Genomic DNA, 16,648 nt, shown 5'->3' with positions numbered 1-16,648 from the left:
ATGGAAAACAGTTACCAATCACTTATTACAGGTAAACGCATCAGTAAGACTTACTATTCCAGCTGTCAGTGGTAATGGTTTTTAAACACATTCTCACTGAGTGATTAGATCTGAGATGGGGAAAAGACTCTTCTGCGCGTTATAGATGCTTGTTTTATCTCTTCTGTTTTAATTTTCCTTCTTCTCTACTGTTTTAAACATTTTTTTTATAATCGAAAATCCCAACCTTAGCCAAGGTATTTCTCCTCTGAATATATTATTTTTAAAAGAGTGAATTGAACGTTTTATTCAATTTACTATTTAAAAAAATGCTTAAAACAAACTTCACAAAATATAGGGAAACTGGTGCATTTGGGATGAACATTTTAATCAAGAGATCTTGGCAACACAGGCTCTATATTTGACAAGTGTCAAGACACTGTAATTTCTCTCCATTACCACATGTTCTCTTTAAGTTTAAGGTTGCTTCACAATACCCAGAGCAGTCAGCTTTTTATACATTTAACATAAAAAATATCTACAGTTACCTGAAATTGTGTATTTCAGGGTCTTTTTAGTTTTGACTTTTGCTTAAATGAAGTTATGTTACACAATTTTGGTTGGTCCCATGATATTCTTAAATAATCCTATCTTCTCAACATTCACATTTTCGAAAGTATGCATATATCAGAACTGGAGGGGGAAGGGTGAGGGTTAGAAATTACTAATGATCTTAATGCAAAACTAAGAAGGTTTCTGATGTACTTCATTTCACAGTACTTCCAGTTAGCTAGCTTCATGGCACCTGAATGACAGACTTCAGACTGAAGCAGGGGCAGGCAGTTATTTCAGGTGGAGAGCCGCTTACTGAGTCTTGGCAAGCCACTGAGGGCTGCATGACAGGCAGCCAGGGGCAGATAAATATTAATTTTCTAAATTTTTTAGGGGCCGCACATAGAATGACTTGGTGGGCCGCATCTGGCCCACGGGCTGCATTTTGCCCACCCCTGGGCTGAAGTATAGCTGCAATATTAGTAAGTACCTAACTGCAACAACTTCTAGGAAATTAAATATTCCTTCAACAGTTACTTTCTATATTACTACCCTGACAGTCTACCAATTTAAATCTCTGAATTTCAAAATAGATTCCTACTCATGGGTAGGAATCTATCGTGAAATTCAGAGATTTAAGTGTGTGTGTGTGTGTGTGTGTGTGTGTATATATATATATATATATACACACATACACACACACACACACACACACACACACATACAGAAACACTTTTTTTTTTTTAAACTAAACTAAAAATGTAAATCAGTACACTGTCCTTAGAAAGCCATTTATTTTTAAACATGATTACTTGAATAGTACGGAGAGGATAAGAGCAGGAACTATTATAATTCCTGATTTCTAAGCTGGACTTTTTTAGTGTTGAACTCAGGTTTAAGGACACTGAAATCTCTTCTCACAAATAGCTTTATCCAACTCCTATTTAAATAATTAAAAGAGAATAATCAAGAGAATAAATCACACCTGAATCATCAACTAAGCAGACTAAGTTCTCTCCAATTAGAAGGCAATATCATTTCACAATCAATGGTATTTGCCAAGTTATACATTTATATTCACACAATGCTTATCTTCAGTAATTCATGAAGCCTATAAAATATAATATCAAAAAAAGACTATCAAGCCAGATTCTAGAACTATACAATGATAGCACAAATAAGTTACTTAGTATCATTTGCTTTTTTTGTTATATTTGATAACAGACTTCATTTTTAGTTTGTTTTTTCCAGTGATCTCTAAGATTTTAAGACTGAAATATTAGAATCAAATGTCTTTAAGGTTGCTTCACAATACCCAGAACAGTCAGGTTTTTATATATTTAACACAAAATAATCTAGTTACCCGAAGTTGTGTATTTCACCATCTTTTATCTTTATTTCTTATCCTACCACAACCACTCACTATGTTTATGTGAGTTACAGCTTTTGCCTCATTCTTCTTGCCTTTATCAATTTAGTATCACAATCCAGAGCACACAACTGATAACTACCTCCACAGAGATAAATAGACGTCAAAGCGCTGTTTCTGAAAATTACTATGCGAATCAGATGAGGGCCAGTTAAAAATAGAAACCTTCTCCTTTAAATAAATGGCTTGTTAATCACCAAATTAGAAAAACTAAATAGTATTTAGGGGAAACATCTCTGCCAAAGCTGAAACATATCTTCGTGCTACTAAGTTTAAACAGAAGCAAAACAAAACCTTACATAACAGTAATTCCTTTAATTTAAAGGCAAACAAACAATTTTCAGTAATATCAGACTAATGTTTAATTAAATGTTTTTCAATCCTCAAGAATTTACAGAGAATGCTAACTCTTATACTGGCCACTTCCACTGGTCAGAAGGAGGTTCTTCAATTAAAGGCTCCCATGGTTTCCACTGTGCCATCTTTCTTGCTAGATTAAGTTCATTTTCAGCCTGTTAATAAAGATATACAAGAGGTCTTTTAAACTGTAAATATCATCCGAGCTATTAATGCAGGTATGTTTCACTTGTAACGGGAGAATATTGTATGAATTTACAGGCCACTTATTGCCAAGTTCTATCGCTTATTCACAAGCAGTTCAGTAGTTAACCAAAGAGCCACAAAGCAAAAGACAAATGGCTCTATTCTCACATCTGAACACTCCTTCATATGTTTCCAGAAAAGCTTAAATTTAGAGAATTAGAGTTCTTGACTTAGCTATAGTTACAAAGCATTTTTAGAAAACTGCACTTTTACCAGCTCTAAATCATAGCTATTCTTTAAGCAGCCCATCTTTTTAAAAGAGTTTTCTGTTGGCAACACAACTGGGTACTATTAGTCCTCCAAAAGTAAAACTTAACAACTTGGTTAGCTGAGCATGAGTGAGAAAACACTTCTGTAAATAAGACATAGAACTGCCTTGATAGATAACCACAAGTACATTATTCCATTCTTTGAACTGAGGTAGTACTTAGGGATCTTGCTGTACAAGGGAGTACACATATAAAGACTATTTCTGTTCTACAGAAAGTCACCAAGAATTGAAGACAAATCTAAAAAGAAAATAAAAGATTTTCTTGCATTCTCGCCCCCCAAATAAGACATGCATCTTGTTTCGAGAAGGCAGAATGAAGAAAATGTTCTAGTCATGGCTGAATTCTGGCCACATGGAGCAGGGAAGGAGCTACTCATCCCTGTCACTTACTTTCCCTTTCCTGCTCAGCCAAAAACTAGAGGTTTAACCTTGCCACGGCCACTGCCAAACTGGCAGCAGCTTTTTGCTAAGCAGCTAATTCAACAGCAGGTAGAGCAGGGGCGGGCAGTTATTTCAGGTGGAGGGCCGCTTACTAAGTTTTGGCAAGCCATTGAGGACTGCATGCATGACAGGCAGCCAGGGGCAGATAAATATTATTTTTCTAAATTTGTTATGGGCCACGTGGGCCGCATAGAATGGACTGGTGGGCCGCATCTGGCCCGCGGGCTGCATTTTGCCCACCCCAGGCTAGAGGGTTATACCTCCAGCTTTTGGCTGAGCAGTGAACTCTGCCTCTCCTACATGCAGCTGGGAGAGCACCAGCCCTGAGCAGCTATTCCAACATGGAAATCAGCTTCCTCATTTAAAACCTCAATTCCAGTTTTCAGGAAACTGTACGTGGTATAGGCAAGTAAATGTGGTACACTTCAGTTACACTACACATGCCAAACAACATGAACCAGGTCTCCTATTGCCTAATAAAAGATATCAGATTCACACAAAGACCCTTGTCTGCCTATGTCCTTAGACCAACACGGCTACAACTACACCCCATTAAAGAATGTCACATTTTCCTTTGACTTGAACTTTCCCAAATACATGCCATAATGTCACTAAACCCTAACTGGCTAACTTCAACTTCAGAAGACAAAAGGGGAGTTCTGTAATATTTTGTTGCTAAACTTACAACCAATTAACTTTTAAGATGATATATCAAGTTGCAATCTTGGATTTTTTTTGTGTTTTTCCTTTAATTAGCTCATTTATTCTGTACGAACAGCAAATAGTAACTACTGCTTGCTCTTGAAAGAGATCCACCATTTCTCTTGATATGTTTTTCCAGTGGTTCAAAACACATAACCAGCTTCTTAAGACCACCTTTGCAGTAAGCAGTAATTATATGTACTCATGTTATACATATAGAAATATTTATGATTTAAGGTATATCTGTGTATGCATGGCATTTTTCCAATAATTAAATCAGTATTTTGTCTGCCTCCCCCACATTGACATGTTACTGCTACACATTATGGCCCTTTAATGCCTGTGAGAATTTACTCTTCCAGTTAAGAGCAAAGATACAATTTGCATGTTGCCTTTAAAATGTGTGCTATTTTACCTGCAAAATGACTTCTTCTATCTGCCCACTGTTTATTTTGTTTTCCAGTTTTTCTACATCAGGTTCCTGTGAAGTTAAATAAATGCTCAGTGTCACTTTAAAATATGAAAAATAGATCTTACCTCAAAAGAAAGGATTTTAAATAGAAGATTAAACACTACTTAATTCTTTTCTAAATGTAACCACACAACTACACTGCATGGGAACTCAACTGCTGTACTATTCTTTTCTTTCATAAGAATGTCTTGTGGCCTCAATTAATATATTAAGAAAAATACACTACTGTCCTCCAAATGTTGTTCTACACAAAGCTAATATCATACTCCTGTATCACACAAAAGCAGTCAATGCTTTCTGCAGAAATAAGATAAGGCATTCTTCCAACAATTACTTTAAAACAGAAGTACAATGATACAAAAATCAGTGGAAAAAGAAATGATTGTTTCAAGAACTGCTGAGTGGCAAAATTAGGCTAAAATTATGCATTATAGTAAGGCATAAAACAACAGTAAGGGTATATTCACATTTGGTAAAAATATATTGGAAATCTATTGGCTTCCTGTAAATCTTGAAAAAAGCACCATTTCAAGTTTCTTTAAAACTACTGATTTGCTAAAAGTAGAGACAATTTTTCCTTTAAACATGCCACAAAACATATGAAGAGTTAATAACATAATCAAAAAAGACATGAGACACTGATTTTCTATCTAAATATCTAAAAGACATGATATAACTGTCTATGTTGCATGAAGATAATCTGAGATTTTTAAAATTGTCAATTTCACTGCAACGTTTTTGTCTATAAAAAAGTTATGAGCAGTTCTGTACTTACTGCTTTTACCATATTAAATCGTTCATTTATAATTGCTTCTGTGTATTTTCGATATGCTGCATCTTTGGGGAAATTCTGCAGAACAGCAATAATTTTTGTATAGAGTATCCTCAGATGCTGAAATGATACCAAGGCATGATTAAAATGTACATTTAGTAAATCTGCCCTTCCCAGCAAAGGTTTAGGGCAACTTACAAAAGAGAACAAAATAACTTATAAAACAAGTGAACAGAAGAACCAAACAGAAATACTACCATATTTACATGAATATACAATGACCCTGAATATAACAAGACTCCCAATAATTAGATTCTATACATGGACAATGTATACAATTGTTATGATTTTCTAGGTATAGAATCTAATTTTTGGACATCTTCTTTGAATTTGTCCCCTCCTACAGCTACAATAAGGAAAATAAATCTGGGGAGGTCAGGTGGCCCCTTTCCCTTTGCCTCCTCCAACATCCTTCCCTGTAGCCCCTCCTTCCTTACTGCAGTCCCTGCTCTCCTTGAGCACACAGAAGACGCAAATTTGAAAACACTGGCTTGGAAATAAACGTGCCTATAGTAATTTGTATATGCGAAAATGAGCATGGGTAGCCATAGATTTAGATCATCCGGAATTCATACATTTTACCTTTTTTGAAACGGCTGTAAGTTTTAGCACAGGTAAGCTACAAAAATGCTGTTAAAAAGCATGTTTATATTCACTTACATATAGTACAAACTATGCACGATAGTGATCCAAAGCCAAAAGGCTCATGATTAACATTTAGTTCACTTGGCCGGACCCCAGCAGAGTCAACAGCATTTCAAGCCATGGTAACCCTATATCTTAGCACAGGGGCTTTCAGCCTTTTGGGATCAGTGTACCCTGGCGGGGGGGAAGAACACAAAGTGGCAACAGCCACCCCGTGCAAGTTTTCCCTGCCCCCAGCATTCGGCCAGGCAGCCAGCACCTACACAGCAGCACCTGTGCAGCAACACAGGATGGTGCATGGCAGTACTCTGTCCCCAGCTGCCTGCACGTACCCCCTAGAGCCTTCTCAAGTACCCATAGGGGTACACATACCTCTGGTTGACAACCCCTGGCTTAGCATGTGTGTGCACTGTAGATACACCCCGCCATTCCCCCGCACCGAAAAAAAAGGATCCACGTGCTAATTAGCCCTCCACACATGACTTGGACAAGGTGTTCTTGTCACAACTTCTGGGATCCTCCAAAAATGTATGTGCAGATGAAACACACAGCAACATGGTCTGGCTCTACCTCATGGAGGCCAGGACAACACTAACCATGTGTTAGTGAAAAAATCCCTGGTCTTACATTTAAACACATAAGGTGTTTGCAAAATCCTAGTCTATTAGTCCAAAGTAAAATATGCAGCATAAAAGTTCCTAATTCAAATTTATAGTGCTTACACCAATAATGTAAGTAAGGGCTCTGAACCTCAGTCCATCTACGACTTGCTTAAAAAAAAAAAAGGAAATATCTGAAGAACCACAATGTGGAATAATCTGTCAAATAACACTATAAATAGTAAGTTATTAACGCGGCAGGACATTGACAATGTCCTACTTTACTTTTGGCAGGTTAAAGGGTACCCTTGATGTTTTGGACATTATGCCTGGCGGTTGTGTGTGAAAAATATTCCCAAATTTTTTAAGACCAAGTTAGCTTATTACTTGTTTAGGATGGCTTAAATCAGGGATTGGCAACCGCTAGCACACGTGCCAGACACTGGCACACAAAACCATTTTGCTCGGCTAGAGATGTGAAGGCCTGGGAAAAAAAACAGAAAAAAAAAATTCAAGAAAAAAATGATTTTTCCCCCTGCTCCCCTCCTCCCTTGACTTTTTTGGGGATTTTTTCAAAAAAGTGAAAAAAATTAATATTTTTGGAAAAATAATAAAAACCCTCTTATGAAATTTTCTTTTAGAATGATTAATAAAATGTTTAAGACAAGGTTACATTTGTATCCTTTACCCCCCCAAAATGTTTTCTAATAGCTATGTAAAAGGAAGACTTACATAAGACTATCTACAGCATAAGATCATTACAATTCCTGTACACTGAGGACAAGCAGTACAGTACAACTCAAATGCAAGAGCAGGATGCATTTCTGTCCCCAAGGGGCATTGGCATTTTCACAAGAGAAGGAAGAAGGATTCAGTGCCTTCTTTGCTTGTGGACTTACTCTTTTGTTGACTTTTGATCTAGAGATTGGTAGATCTGCTCCTGTCCTCCTGACTAGGCCTCAAAGGACTAAGAGTAGATACTGGCAGCAGCATCCATTCATTCCTTTAAATTAGAAACAAGGAGCTTATTGCCCTGCTTGCTCAAAAGCCTCAGGAGAGGAGACAGAGCAAGTCTAAAGGTTTTGGAGTCAGAAGGAACCTGCTTCCTCCTGGCCCTGTGACCTTGAGATCCACAAAAGTACAGAATCAGCACAAAGAAGCTGAAAGTAAGTTATACTTCTTTATTGAAAGGTAAGAGTTTAAATTTCTCTGAACTCAATATATTCAACTATATTTTAGCTGCATTCATATATTTTCATAACCTATGTAATTCAGTTGAATTCCTATTAATTTGATATTTTGTGACAAACCACCCAACCTTAGTAGTGAGGTGAGGCCTGCAAGGCAGGGAACTTTTTCACAGTTAATGCTAAGGAGGCCTCTGCTCCATCCATTACTAAATTTGTCCATACTGTAGCTAGCTACTAAATTACATTTTTCTTTTTTCTCCCTCAGCAAAATGGTGCAGCCAACTTCTAACATATGGAAGCATTCCTTGACCAAGGCATGCACTTCAGGGAGAAGCAAGAAAGAGCTACTTACATCTATGAAGGATTTTTTAATGTCTGCAGGACGCTTCTTAAATACAAGGATGTGATTTGCAAATACTGTCAAATGAAATATGCATTTCCAAATGCCACTAGGATGACCAAACACATCTGTATATTTAAGAAGTGTCCTGCAGACATTAAAAAATTCTTCATAGACGCAAGTAAGGAGGAGGTAGATTATGACGATGAAAGTGCAAGTAGCTCTTTCCAACATTCTCAATCCAGAAGTCCTTCTACTGCTGCTGCTTCTCATAAGCAGGTCATGAGCAACTACAGGGCTCTGGGGTCTGCGCTCAAGGAGTTGGGGGCCCAGGTAGTCTTTTTTTCTGTACTCCCTGTTTCAGGCCACGGTCCCAGAAGGGAAGGATGCATCAAGGAAGTGAACCGGCAACTCTAACACTGGTGCCACCGAGAAGGCTTTGGATTCCTTGACCACGGCAAGCACTTCCCTGTTTGCAGCCAGGATGGCCAATCTTCTGGACAGAGTTTTAAACTAAGATTGCTGGGGAACACGGATACACAAATTCAAACATGTCTACAGACCAACATACAAGTAAGTCCTGTAGATAGGGACAGTGGGAGAGCCACTTTTGCGGGAGATGAGGGAATAGTTCTCTATCAGCAGAACAGGAAAATGAGGGCCTCAGCAGGAGGACTCAGATGCCTATATACTAACACCAGAAACACAGGGAACAAGCAGGAGGAGCTAGCCCTCCTATTCTCCAGTGTGCATTATGATCTAGCAGGGATAATGGAGACTTGGTGGGACTCCTCATGATTGGAGTGTAGCTATAGAGGGCTACTACACCTGGCATAGAAGGGACCAGGTGGGGAAGAAAGGTGGAGGTGTTGCTCTCTATGTCAAAGAGCAGTATATTTCCTTGGAGGCTATCAGCTCCAAAAATTGACAGCTTGAAACCCTCTGGGTCAAGGTGCTTGGGGGAGATGACACATGGCAAGGGAGTCCTAACTGTAGGTATATACTACAGACCACCAAACCAGAGGGTGGAACTCAATCTGGAGTTCACCCAAGAACTGACTGAGGCTGCACATGCACGTGACATGGTCATCTTGGACTATTTTAATTATCCAGACATCTCCTGGGTGGAGCACTCAGCCAAACTGGATTGGTCACGTGCACCCTGCTCCCTCCGCTCCTGCTCCCCAACTGCCGGTGGAATTTTAAAACTTTTAAAGCCCGCGGTTTGAAATTCCCGCGATTTTCCTTCAGCCAATCATGCCTTCCGGCTAGCCCAGAAGCGCGTGCAAGCGGCTCTACCAACCCCCCAGCTAGGCTCCCAGGGTGGAGGCCAAGGGACTATCCGGGACTGCCCCCCAGCTTTGGGGAAAGGCCCCCGCTAGTTCCTCCCGGCTAGATTCCCCCCCTGGCCACCTGTCTTCCTGCCCACACAGTCCTGGGCAGCGCAACCCCAGCCCCTACCCCACCATCCACCTGGAGGTATCCATTCACCCACCACCAGTAACTAGGATCAGACCCCACACAGCTTCTCCCCCACTCCCAGCCCTGGCACTCAAAGGCATGGGCTGAGGTTGGGGTGTTTTAGGCACTCCAGCCAAAAACGTTGCTGACCCCTGGTTTAGATAGTGATGATCCTGCCTTTAGCAGTGGACTGGACAAAATGACCTCCTTTGTTCCCTTCTCCAGCCCCATTTTTCCATAATTCAATGACTACTTGATGTTATCTGGTATTTAATATCAGGAACAGACTGTCATGTGTTCTTTAAGGGTGGATGGGACCATTAGATCTTCTCATTTAACCTCCTATATATCAGAGGATTAAGATTTCACCTACTTGTCCCTGTGTTAAGTCCACTAACTTGTTTTATTTGGCTAAAAGTTTCTCAGAAAGATATCCAGTCTTGTTTTGAAAGCATCAAGCTATCCACTCCTTCTCTTGGTAAATCTCTTGTTCATATTCTTAATTACTTTTCTCACATATAATGTAAATATAACCTCAGAGACTAACTGGCACAAACTTCAAAAGTCAAGGAACCAAGTGTCTGGCTGTAGTTCTGCTCTCCTCATTAGAAAAGATTCTCATTATTAGAGGCAGACTTAAGCATAACTATATTGAAATTCACTAACATAAAAGGTTGTAGATTTTGACTAATACCTTTATTGCTGACTTTTTTAAAATTAGGTTTAAGGAAAATGTACAGAAACAAGTGAAGTTTAATTGAGTACTGGAAGAAAACAGTTATTTTTAAATGAAAATCTTAAGTGGGCAACTGAAGAGAACAACCAGAGGTAGAAGCAAAATAATGCAGTCTGAGAAAATGAAGGATGTAGCAAGCAGTAATGGCATCCAGGTGGGGTATGGCCAAGCACTTAGCTGCAGTGCTAATTAGTTTATGGAAGAGCCTCAAACTGTTGAAAACTTACAGGTATTGTGACAGCCCTGTAGACTACAACCTTTAATCTATAACCAAATTAGTGTTATAATGACCAGAACTCTCCCCAACCAATAAATACTACATTTTTCCAAATTCAAGATTACTTCAATGTAAGACAAACCCCGGATAATTAGATTTAAATTCATCCCTCTTTACCTTTGTAGCAGGGAAAACAGCAGCAGAGGTGGTGGAGGCCTGCCCCCCAGCCATCACCCAGCCACTGCCTGCCCCTGTTCTAATGCCTGCCCCCTACTGCCTCTCCCCCACACCACTTACCCCTGTGCTCCCATCCTTCCCCAGGTCTGCCTGCATGCAGTACATGCCAAACCAGCTCTGCATGTCAGATTTAGCATGTGAGGCCATGGTCACCACATGCTGCAAGTGACACATGGGCTTGATCCTAGCCCACAAACCCCATCTTTGACAGCTCTGATCTAAACTGTATTTCCATAACTTATTAATGAGAATGTGAAGTCTCACTGTCATGTCAAATATTAGAGCTTTACTAGTATTAAAATGCCACTATATATTTATTGTTTAAGCTTGGAAAATTAAAGTGCTGGGAGAATATGTGTAACAAGAGACTACAGCTAAATATTATGTTATGTTCCATTCTTTCACTCATTTTAGGACTCTGCAGGGAGAAAAATCTTACCGCTATCAGCAGTCCTCAACTTATGACTGTTCGAGTCAGGACAAACATCACTTATGACCTTTGTAAATTACAACACTGTTTTGAGGTTCTGATGGGGTTTCAACTTTATGACACTGGACACAGCTGCCTCCAGCTGGTAAGTCTGTTGTGGCAGGGCTGGGGGGGAGGCAGGGGGCTGTTTGTCAGGAGTGAGGGGTATCAAGGGGGGACACTACATGCTGGGAGTGAGGGGCAGCATGGCTGGGAAGGGGAGCAGTACTATGGGTAGGGAGTGAAGGGCAGGGACAGGGCAGTGGCAGGAGCAGGATGTCATTGCTTCCCCTGCAATCGTGTACCCTCTTTCCCCCTCAGCTATTCTCTTTTCTGAAACTAGAAGCCCAGCCGCCCCACGAGGCAGAGGGGCTGCGCCACGACCCCTCCCAGCCCGCTCATTTGCGCGCAGACCGCCCCTACCTCGTGCGGGGTGCTGTCCACGGCGAGTCCGACGAGCCCGGTGGACTGCAGGGATCAAAGAGAGACGGTCACGCTCCGCCACTCACCCCGGCCCGGCCCCGCCACTCACCCGGGGGCTCCGCAGAGCTGGGGCCCGGGGGTCAGCGGCGCCCGGAGCCGGGGGCGAGGCCAGAGGCGGCGCAGCGCGGGGGGGAGGGGTGCGGGGCACAAAGGACACGCGAGGGCCGGGACGGAAGGAGTAACGTCAGGCTCCCCGTGAGACGGGAGTGGGGTGTGGGGAGCGCCCTAGGCTTTCACCTTCTTCAGCAGCCCAGCCATGGCGGCGCCCCCCTACTCCCTGGGCAACGGTAACGACTCCTGGAGTGCTGGAAGAGAAGCAACGCGCATGCGCCGCGCCTGTCTGATACGCTTCGACGAGGGCACAGCAGAGGACACCCGAGTGCGCCTGCGCGCGCGGCGCCTCTGGCCTAGACCTAGAACTAGGCCAGAAGGCGGTCGCTGTCCCTATGCGCAGGCGTAGGGTCCTGGAGGGGCGCATGCGCCATAAAGCTGGGAGGAGCGCACGCCGCAATGTGTGCAGCTGTTAGTAGTGGATTTTGGTGGTGTGCAATTCCTGTTGGTCTTTCTTGCTGCAGCTGGGCCTCGGGTTCTCCTTGGAGTGCGATCGGGTTCAAATCTTGCGGTTGGTCCCCAAATCACCAAGTCAAACAAAGATTTTCTCTCCGCTGAAGGTTACGTCCAGGCTCTCGGGGCACTTGTGACAGGGGTTTAATTTCCAAGGTTTTTTCGATGCTTCCTGAAAATTGAAGTGGTGTCATCCTTTTATTCTTTTTTTTTTTTTTTTCGGTTGGAGCTGGAGCCTACCGTGGTTTGGGGGCCAGCTGCTGGCATGCCAAGTGACTCCTGAGCTGTGGAGTGACAGGGGTTTAATCTCCAAGCTCCTGGCCCTTCCCTCTGTGGTGGCGTTGTTCCCCCTGCCCCAGGGCTGCACAGGCAGTTGCTAGTGGGCCAGGTGCTGCCCCAACTGAGGGCCAGCACCTAGCCAATCCCACTGTTCCCCGAGCTGGGGCAGCACACACACTAGCAGCCTGCTCAGGAGGTGTTGCTGCCACAGAGGGGAGGCCCAGGGCCCCCAGCAGCTCAGGGGCCACTTGGCCTGCTGGCAGTTTACCTTCCCTCAGCTGCAGGAGAGGTGGGCAGGCTTCCCATGTGCCCCCCCCCCCCTCTTCCCCCGGCGCCTGGCAAAAAAGAGGATTGGGACCCTCACTGCTTCTGTTTAGTTTGCAACCATGGCAAGCCATTTAAAGCCCCCAAAAGTCTTACATGTGTAGCTTGTGACACCATTAAGCCACATGTGATATTTTCATCACATGTACATGTGAATAGTGTCATGGCTACAGGTGCCATTCTTTTCAGCTTTTTTTCATCTGGTTAGGCTGTTTGGTGTTACCTCTTGGCCTCTCAGGCAGACTTCCTGGGCACACTCCTCAAAAGCTGCTTTTTGCAAAAGTGCAGTGTCCGTGGACCACGTAACCATGTCTCTGGGATAACCCCTTTCTTCCTTCCCTCACCCAAAACCATGCAAGAGTGTTGAAGAAATAGGTTGATCTCTGCTACTGTTATTGCCTTGTCACCACTCCCTTTTTCCCTCATCTCTGCCACTTGCTCTTTAGTTACCAAGCACCCCAAGCATAGGTACCACAGCCTCCAAAACACACATACTGTCACCTGAGTCAGTGTTTAACCTGTTTGTATATGTGAATTATTTCATGTCATTATCATTTTGGATGTGTATGTGCCTGAGTTGGTAGTGTGTGTGCATGCGCGCCTGGTGGGGTTGTATGCACCTAGAGAGTGTGTGCGCACATGCGCCTGGTGGGGGTGTATGCACCTAGAGAGTGTGTGTGTGCACATCTGGTAGGGGTGTATGCACCTAGAGTGTGTGTGTGCGCGCCTAATTGATTTTTAAGTGCGTATATGTGCAGTTGTACACCATGACCGCCTGTCTAACTGCGATATTGAGATCCTGAGCACTGGCCTGACCCCACAGGGCAACAGTAGGTGTAGGCAGGAGTTCAACACAGGCTGCCCCAGGTAGTAGCGGGCAAGACTCGGCCCCATGTGGAATGCAGCTGTGGGCCAGATGGGAGTGGGAGGGCAGAATACACCCGCACCACACAGAGGAGCTCTGCTCCACATACCCCTGCCCCTCCATCCTTCCTCTCCTCACCCCTCACCCAGCTTCCAGGACCTAGCATGTGGGCAGCTCCCCATCACACACATGAACAGACACCCAACCCACATCCCCCCCAGATACACTCCCCAACCCCCACACCACTGACACACAGTATACAAGAGTTAAGACTTTATTTTGAGCTGTTACACAATCACCTCTATATAAAGTATATAAATCAAGACAAAAATTATATTTGAAATAAAATTATATGTTATAATAGATATTCAATAGTATATGATAGATATTATATGATTTATTTTTATTTGTAATTTGTTAAAATTATATCTTCCAAAAGATTTTGTGTGTGTAGCCCCTTACAGCTCACCAAAACTTTTATCTGGCCTGCCAACCAAAATAATTGCCAAGTCCTGCTTTAAGGTACATAGGCTCTTAATTCTGTACCTGACTTGAGCAAATCAGCTTCTTTCTGCTTTCCATGTGCACTCCCATTGTTACTGGGACAGGGGAATCCTTCCTTGCAAATTTCTAGGCCCCTATGTCAGGTGGATAGGAATCAGTCTTGTCAAGTGAGACTGAGAAGTGTCTCACAGCTGGTGATCTGCATCTTTCTTACTAATGCATCTGGGCAAAACCAGATAACAAGCCACTGCCTTTAGTCATATCATATTATTCCCTATTTAAATGCCAAAGATGTTTAATAGCCTGTTTATCCAACTCAGTCATGCAGGTGTTGTTCCACTGCTTCCTGTGCACATGTCTGTAGTATAGTAAAAGTTGTAAGGCATTAAGATACAGACGGTACATAGAATTTATAAGTAGTACACGAATGCCCCAAATTGTCACATCCTTTAATAACAGAAAAAATATGTATTTACAATCTAAAGCTACAATGGGACCATAAATATGTGGAAAGTATAGTCAGTAAAGTATGTACAATAATTATCTGCTAAGAAAGCCTATGTGGTACTGTACAAGTTATTCTCTGTTGTTTCCACAATAAATAAGCTGTTTTTAATGCTATCTCAATCATTTTCAGTGCACAATAAATTGATATTACAACAAAGAGGCCAGAACATAGCTTTCTTGCTTTGTTCAGCTGTTCGTCATACTGAATGGCTTTTTTGGAACCTCACCATACTTGTCAAATCACTTTGGCAAAGGTATATTTCTATGAGCAAAATTAATTGTTCTTATTGCAGTAGAGTCCAGGAAGCCCCAGTTAGATTCAGGACCTCATGAAGACAAGGATAATGAAGTTATTGCAAGGATGTCCTAGCTCACAGAGTTTACAGTCTAATAAAATTCATTTGATCTTTAAAATGAGGCGCAGAAATTTTTAGAGCCCTAGTTTATAATCTAGGATGAACTACTTAATCAGTTTTGGAAAATCACTTGAATTTGCTTGTGGCTCAGTCACTTGAGCAGAGTTAAAAGAACAGATAACTAGATACTGCATCAATTACATAAGTTTGTGGGTGAATATACATATACTAAGAGAAGGAAAATCCAGTTTCCTATGCACCTTGTGGAAATGGTTTAACTTGCTAGGCACTAATGTTTCTGTTAGTATTACTCACAGATTCTTAGACTTGTCACCCTAGCTATGATTTTATGTCTCCAGCTTATATGTCATTTTGAAGTCATTAAATCTTGTTAGACAAAGGCTAGGATTGGCTGTCACTGAATCTATAAAACTCAGCATCACATTCATCTAAGAGAAATATTTAATATTTGAAGATACAATGTGACAAGATACACTGCTAGTTTTGAAGAGTAAACTTGATTTTATTTCTTTTTATTTCTATTTATACCTGTGCCTGTGTCACCAAATGTTGTTAATACAATTAGTGAGACTAGGTTGGCAAATAACTTGTTTTTTTAATATAAGCTGTGTGAACCAATCAGTGCACAGCTAATCTTATTATACCAGCCAGACCTCATGTTACTTTTGATGGATTCTAGAGGAGTCATGTGTAATACTTTCCTGTGGTCTGGAGTCTGCTTATGTTACAGTTGTACAAGGTCAGACCTTAATTTAACTACCAACTGCCTACTTAATTTTAGAAATATCACAGGACACATCAGCTTGCAGGGCACTATTCCTATCTGTTCGAAATGCAGGCCCCAGACTAACAATGACAAGATGAAGGGTTGAAAAGGTGAGAATATGATATACTTTATGTGTAGCTAGCCAATCAGACTAACAGTAAGTAGTTTAAAACTACAAATAATGTGTAATACAGTGAATTTAGATTTAGCCTGCCATTAATTACTGGTACTGTATTGCTGTGGATAATCTCTTCAGGCTTGCGTGCCTAAAGGCCTTTCAGTTATAAAGAACAAAGCTATGATTTCTTATTTTATTTAAAAAAATGTGAAATCAGATTAACATGTTACACTTACATAACGTTAAACATCTGTCTGATAAGCTTAATAGTAACAAATCCTTGACACATTTGTTTCTAAGGAAAGATTCAGTTTCCATGGTTTTTTAGGTATCTCAGATCTTTAGGAATGCGACAGTATCTTAAAGAAAGGTTATTTTTTAGGAAAATATGAACTTTTAAAAGTGAAAAAGTTAATAATAATTAGTTGTTTATTGAAAAAAAATCTTTTCTGGAAAACATTGATCTAAAGCAATTATTTTCCTTGAAAATATTCTTGGTAATACAAAGGCTAATATGTTTCTGCTTGAATAATAGTATTTTTTAGAAAAATCAACTTCTGTACTATCTGGTAATGAATTAGATCTGAAAACATTTTCCATGGGAGACTGGAAGACAGTTTTGCCGCTGAACTTCTGCCTCACTGCTACTTCACATGTGAGGTATATCAGAAAAAAATAATGCTTCT

General features: G+C 41.4%; 2 protein-coding genes across 2 annotated transcripts in view; one reads left to right on the top strand and one right to left on the bottom strand.

Moving 5' to 3' along the window:
• Nucleotides 1-1,900: 1,900 nt before the first annotated feature.
• On the bottom strand, nt 1,901-12,049 carry NDUFA5 (NADH:ubiquinone oxidoreductase subunit A5). Its single transcript, XM_090042173.1, has 5 exons — nt 11,896-12,049; nt 11,599-11,643; nt 5,225-5,341; nt 4,393-4,458; nt 1,901-2,472 (listed from the first exon to the last, which is right to left on the bottom strand). The coding sequence occupies exons 1-5, from the start codon at nt 11,914-11,916 to the stop codon at nt 2,371-2,373; spliced, it is 351 nt and encodes a 116-aa protein (XP_089898299.1). The 5' UTR covers nt 11,917-12,049; the 3' UTR covers nt 1,901-2,370.
• A 3,818-nt stretch (nt 12,050-15,867) lies between these two features.
• Nucleotides 15,868-16,648, top strand: part of ASB15 (ankyrin repeat and SOCS box containing 15) — a 43,881-nt gene continuing 43,100 nt past the window's right edge. The window contains exon 1 of the mRNA XM_090042172.1: nt 15,868-15,954. The gene's annotated coding sequence lies outside the window, so the exon portion shown is untranslated. The remainder of the gene's footprint in view (nt 15,955-16,648) is intronic.

This window comes from Crocodylus siamensis, chromosome 4, assembly GCF_052110815.1.
Source record: "Crocodylus siamensis isolate JL-2025a chromosome 4, ASM5211081v1, whole genome shotgun sequence".
NCBI classification, from domain to species: Eukaryota; Metazoa; Chordata; order Crocodylia; family Crocodylidae; genus Crocodylus; species Crocodylus siamensis.
Note: the sequence above shows the minus strand (reverse complement) of the source record. Positions and strands in the feature narration are given on the sequence as shown.

Coding starts and splice junctions, on each gene's coding strand:
- NDUFA5 (XM_090042173.1), bottom strand. CDS start 11,916: ATGGCTGGGCTGCTGAAGAAG. Junction 4,459..5,224: donor GATTTAATATGGTAAAAGCA/GTAAGTACAGAA, acceptor TTAACTTCACAG/GAACCTGATGTAGAAAAACT. Junction 2,473..4,392: donor TAGAAGAAGTCATTTTGCAG/GTAAAATAGCAC, acceptor CTTTATTAACAG/GCTGAAAATGAACTTAATCT.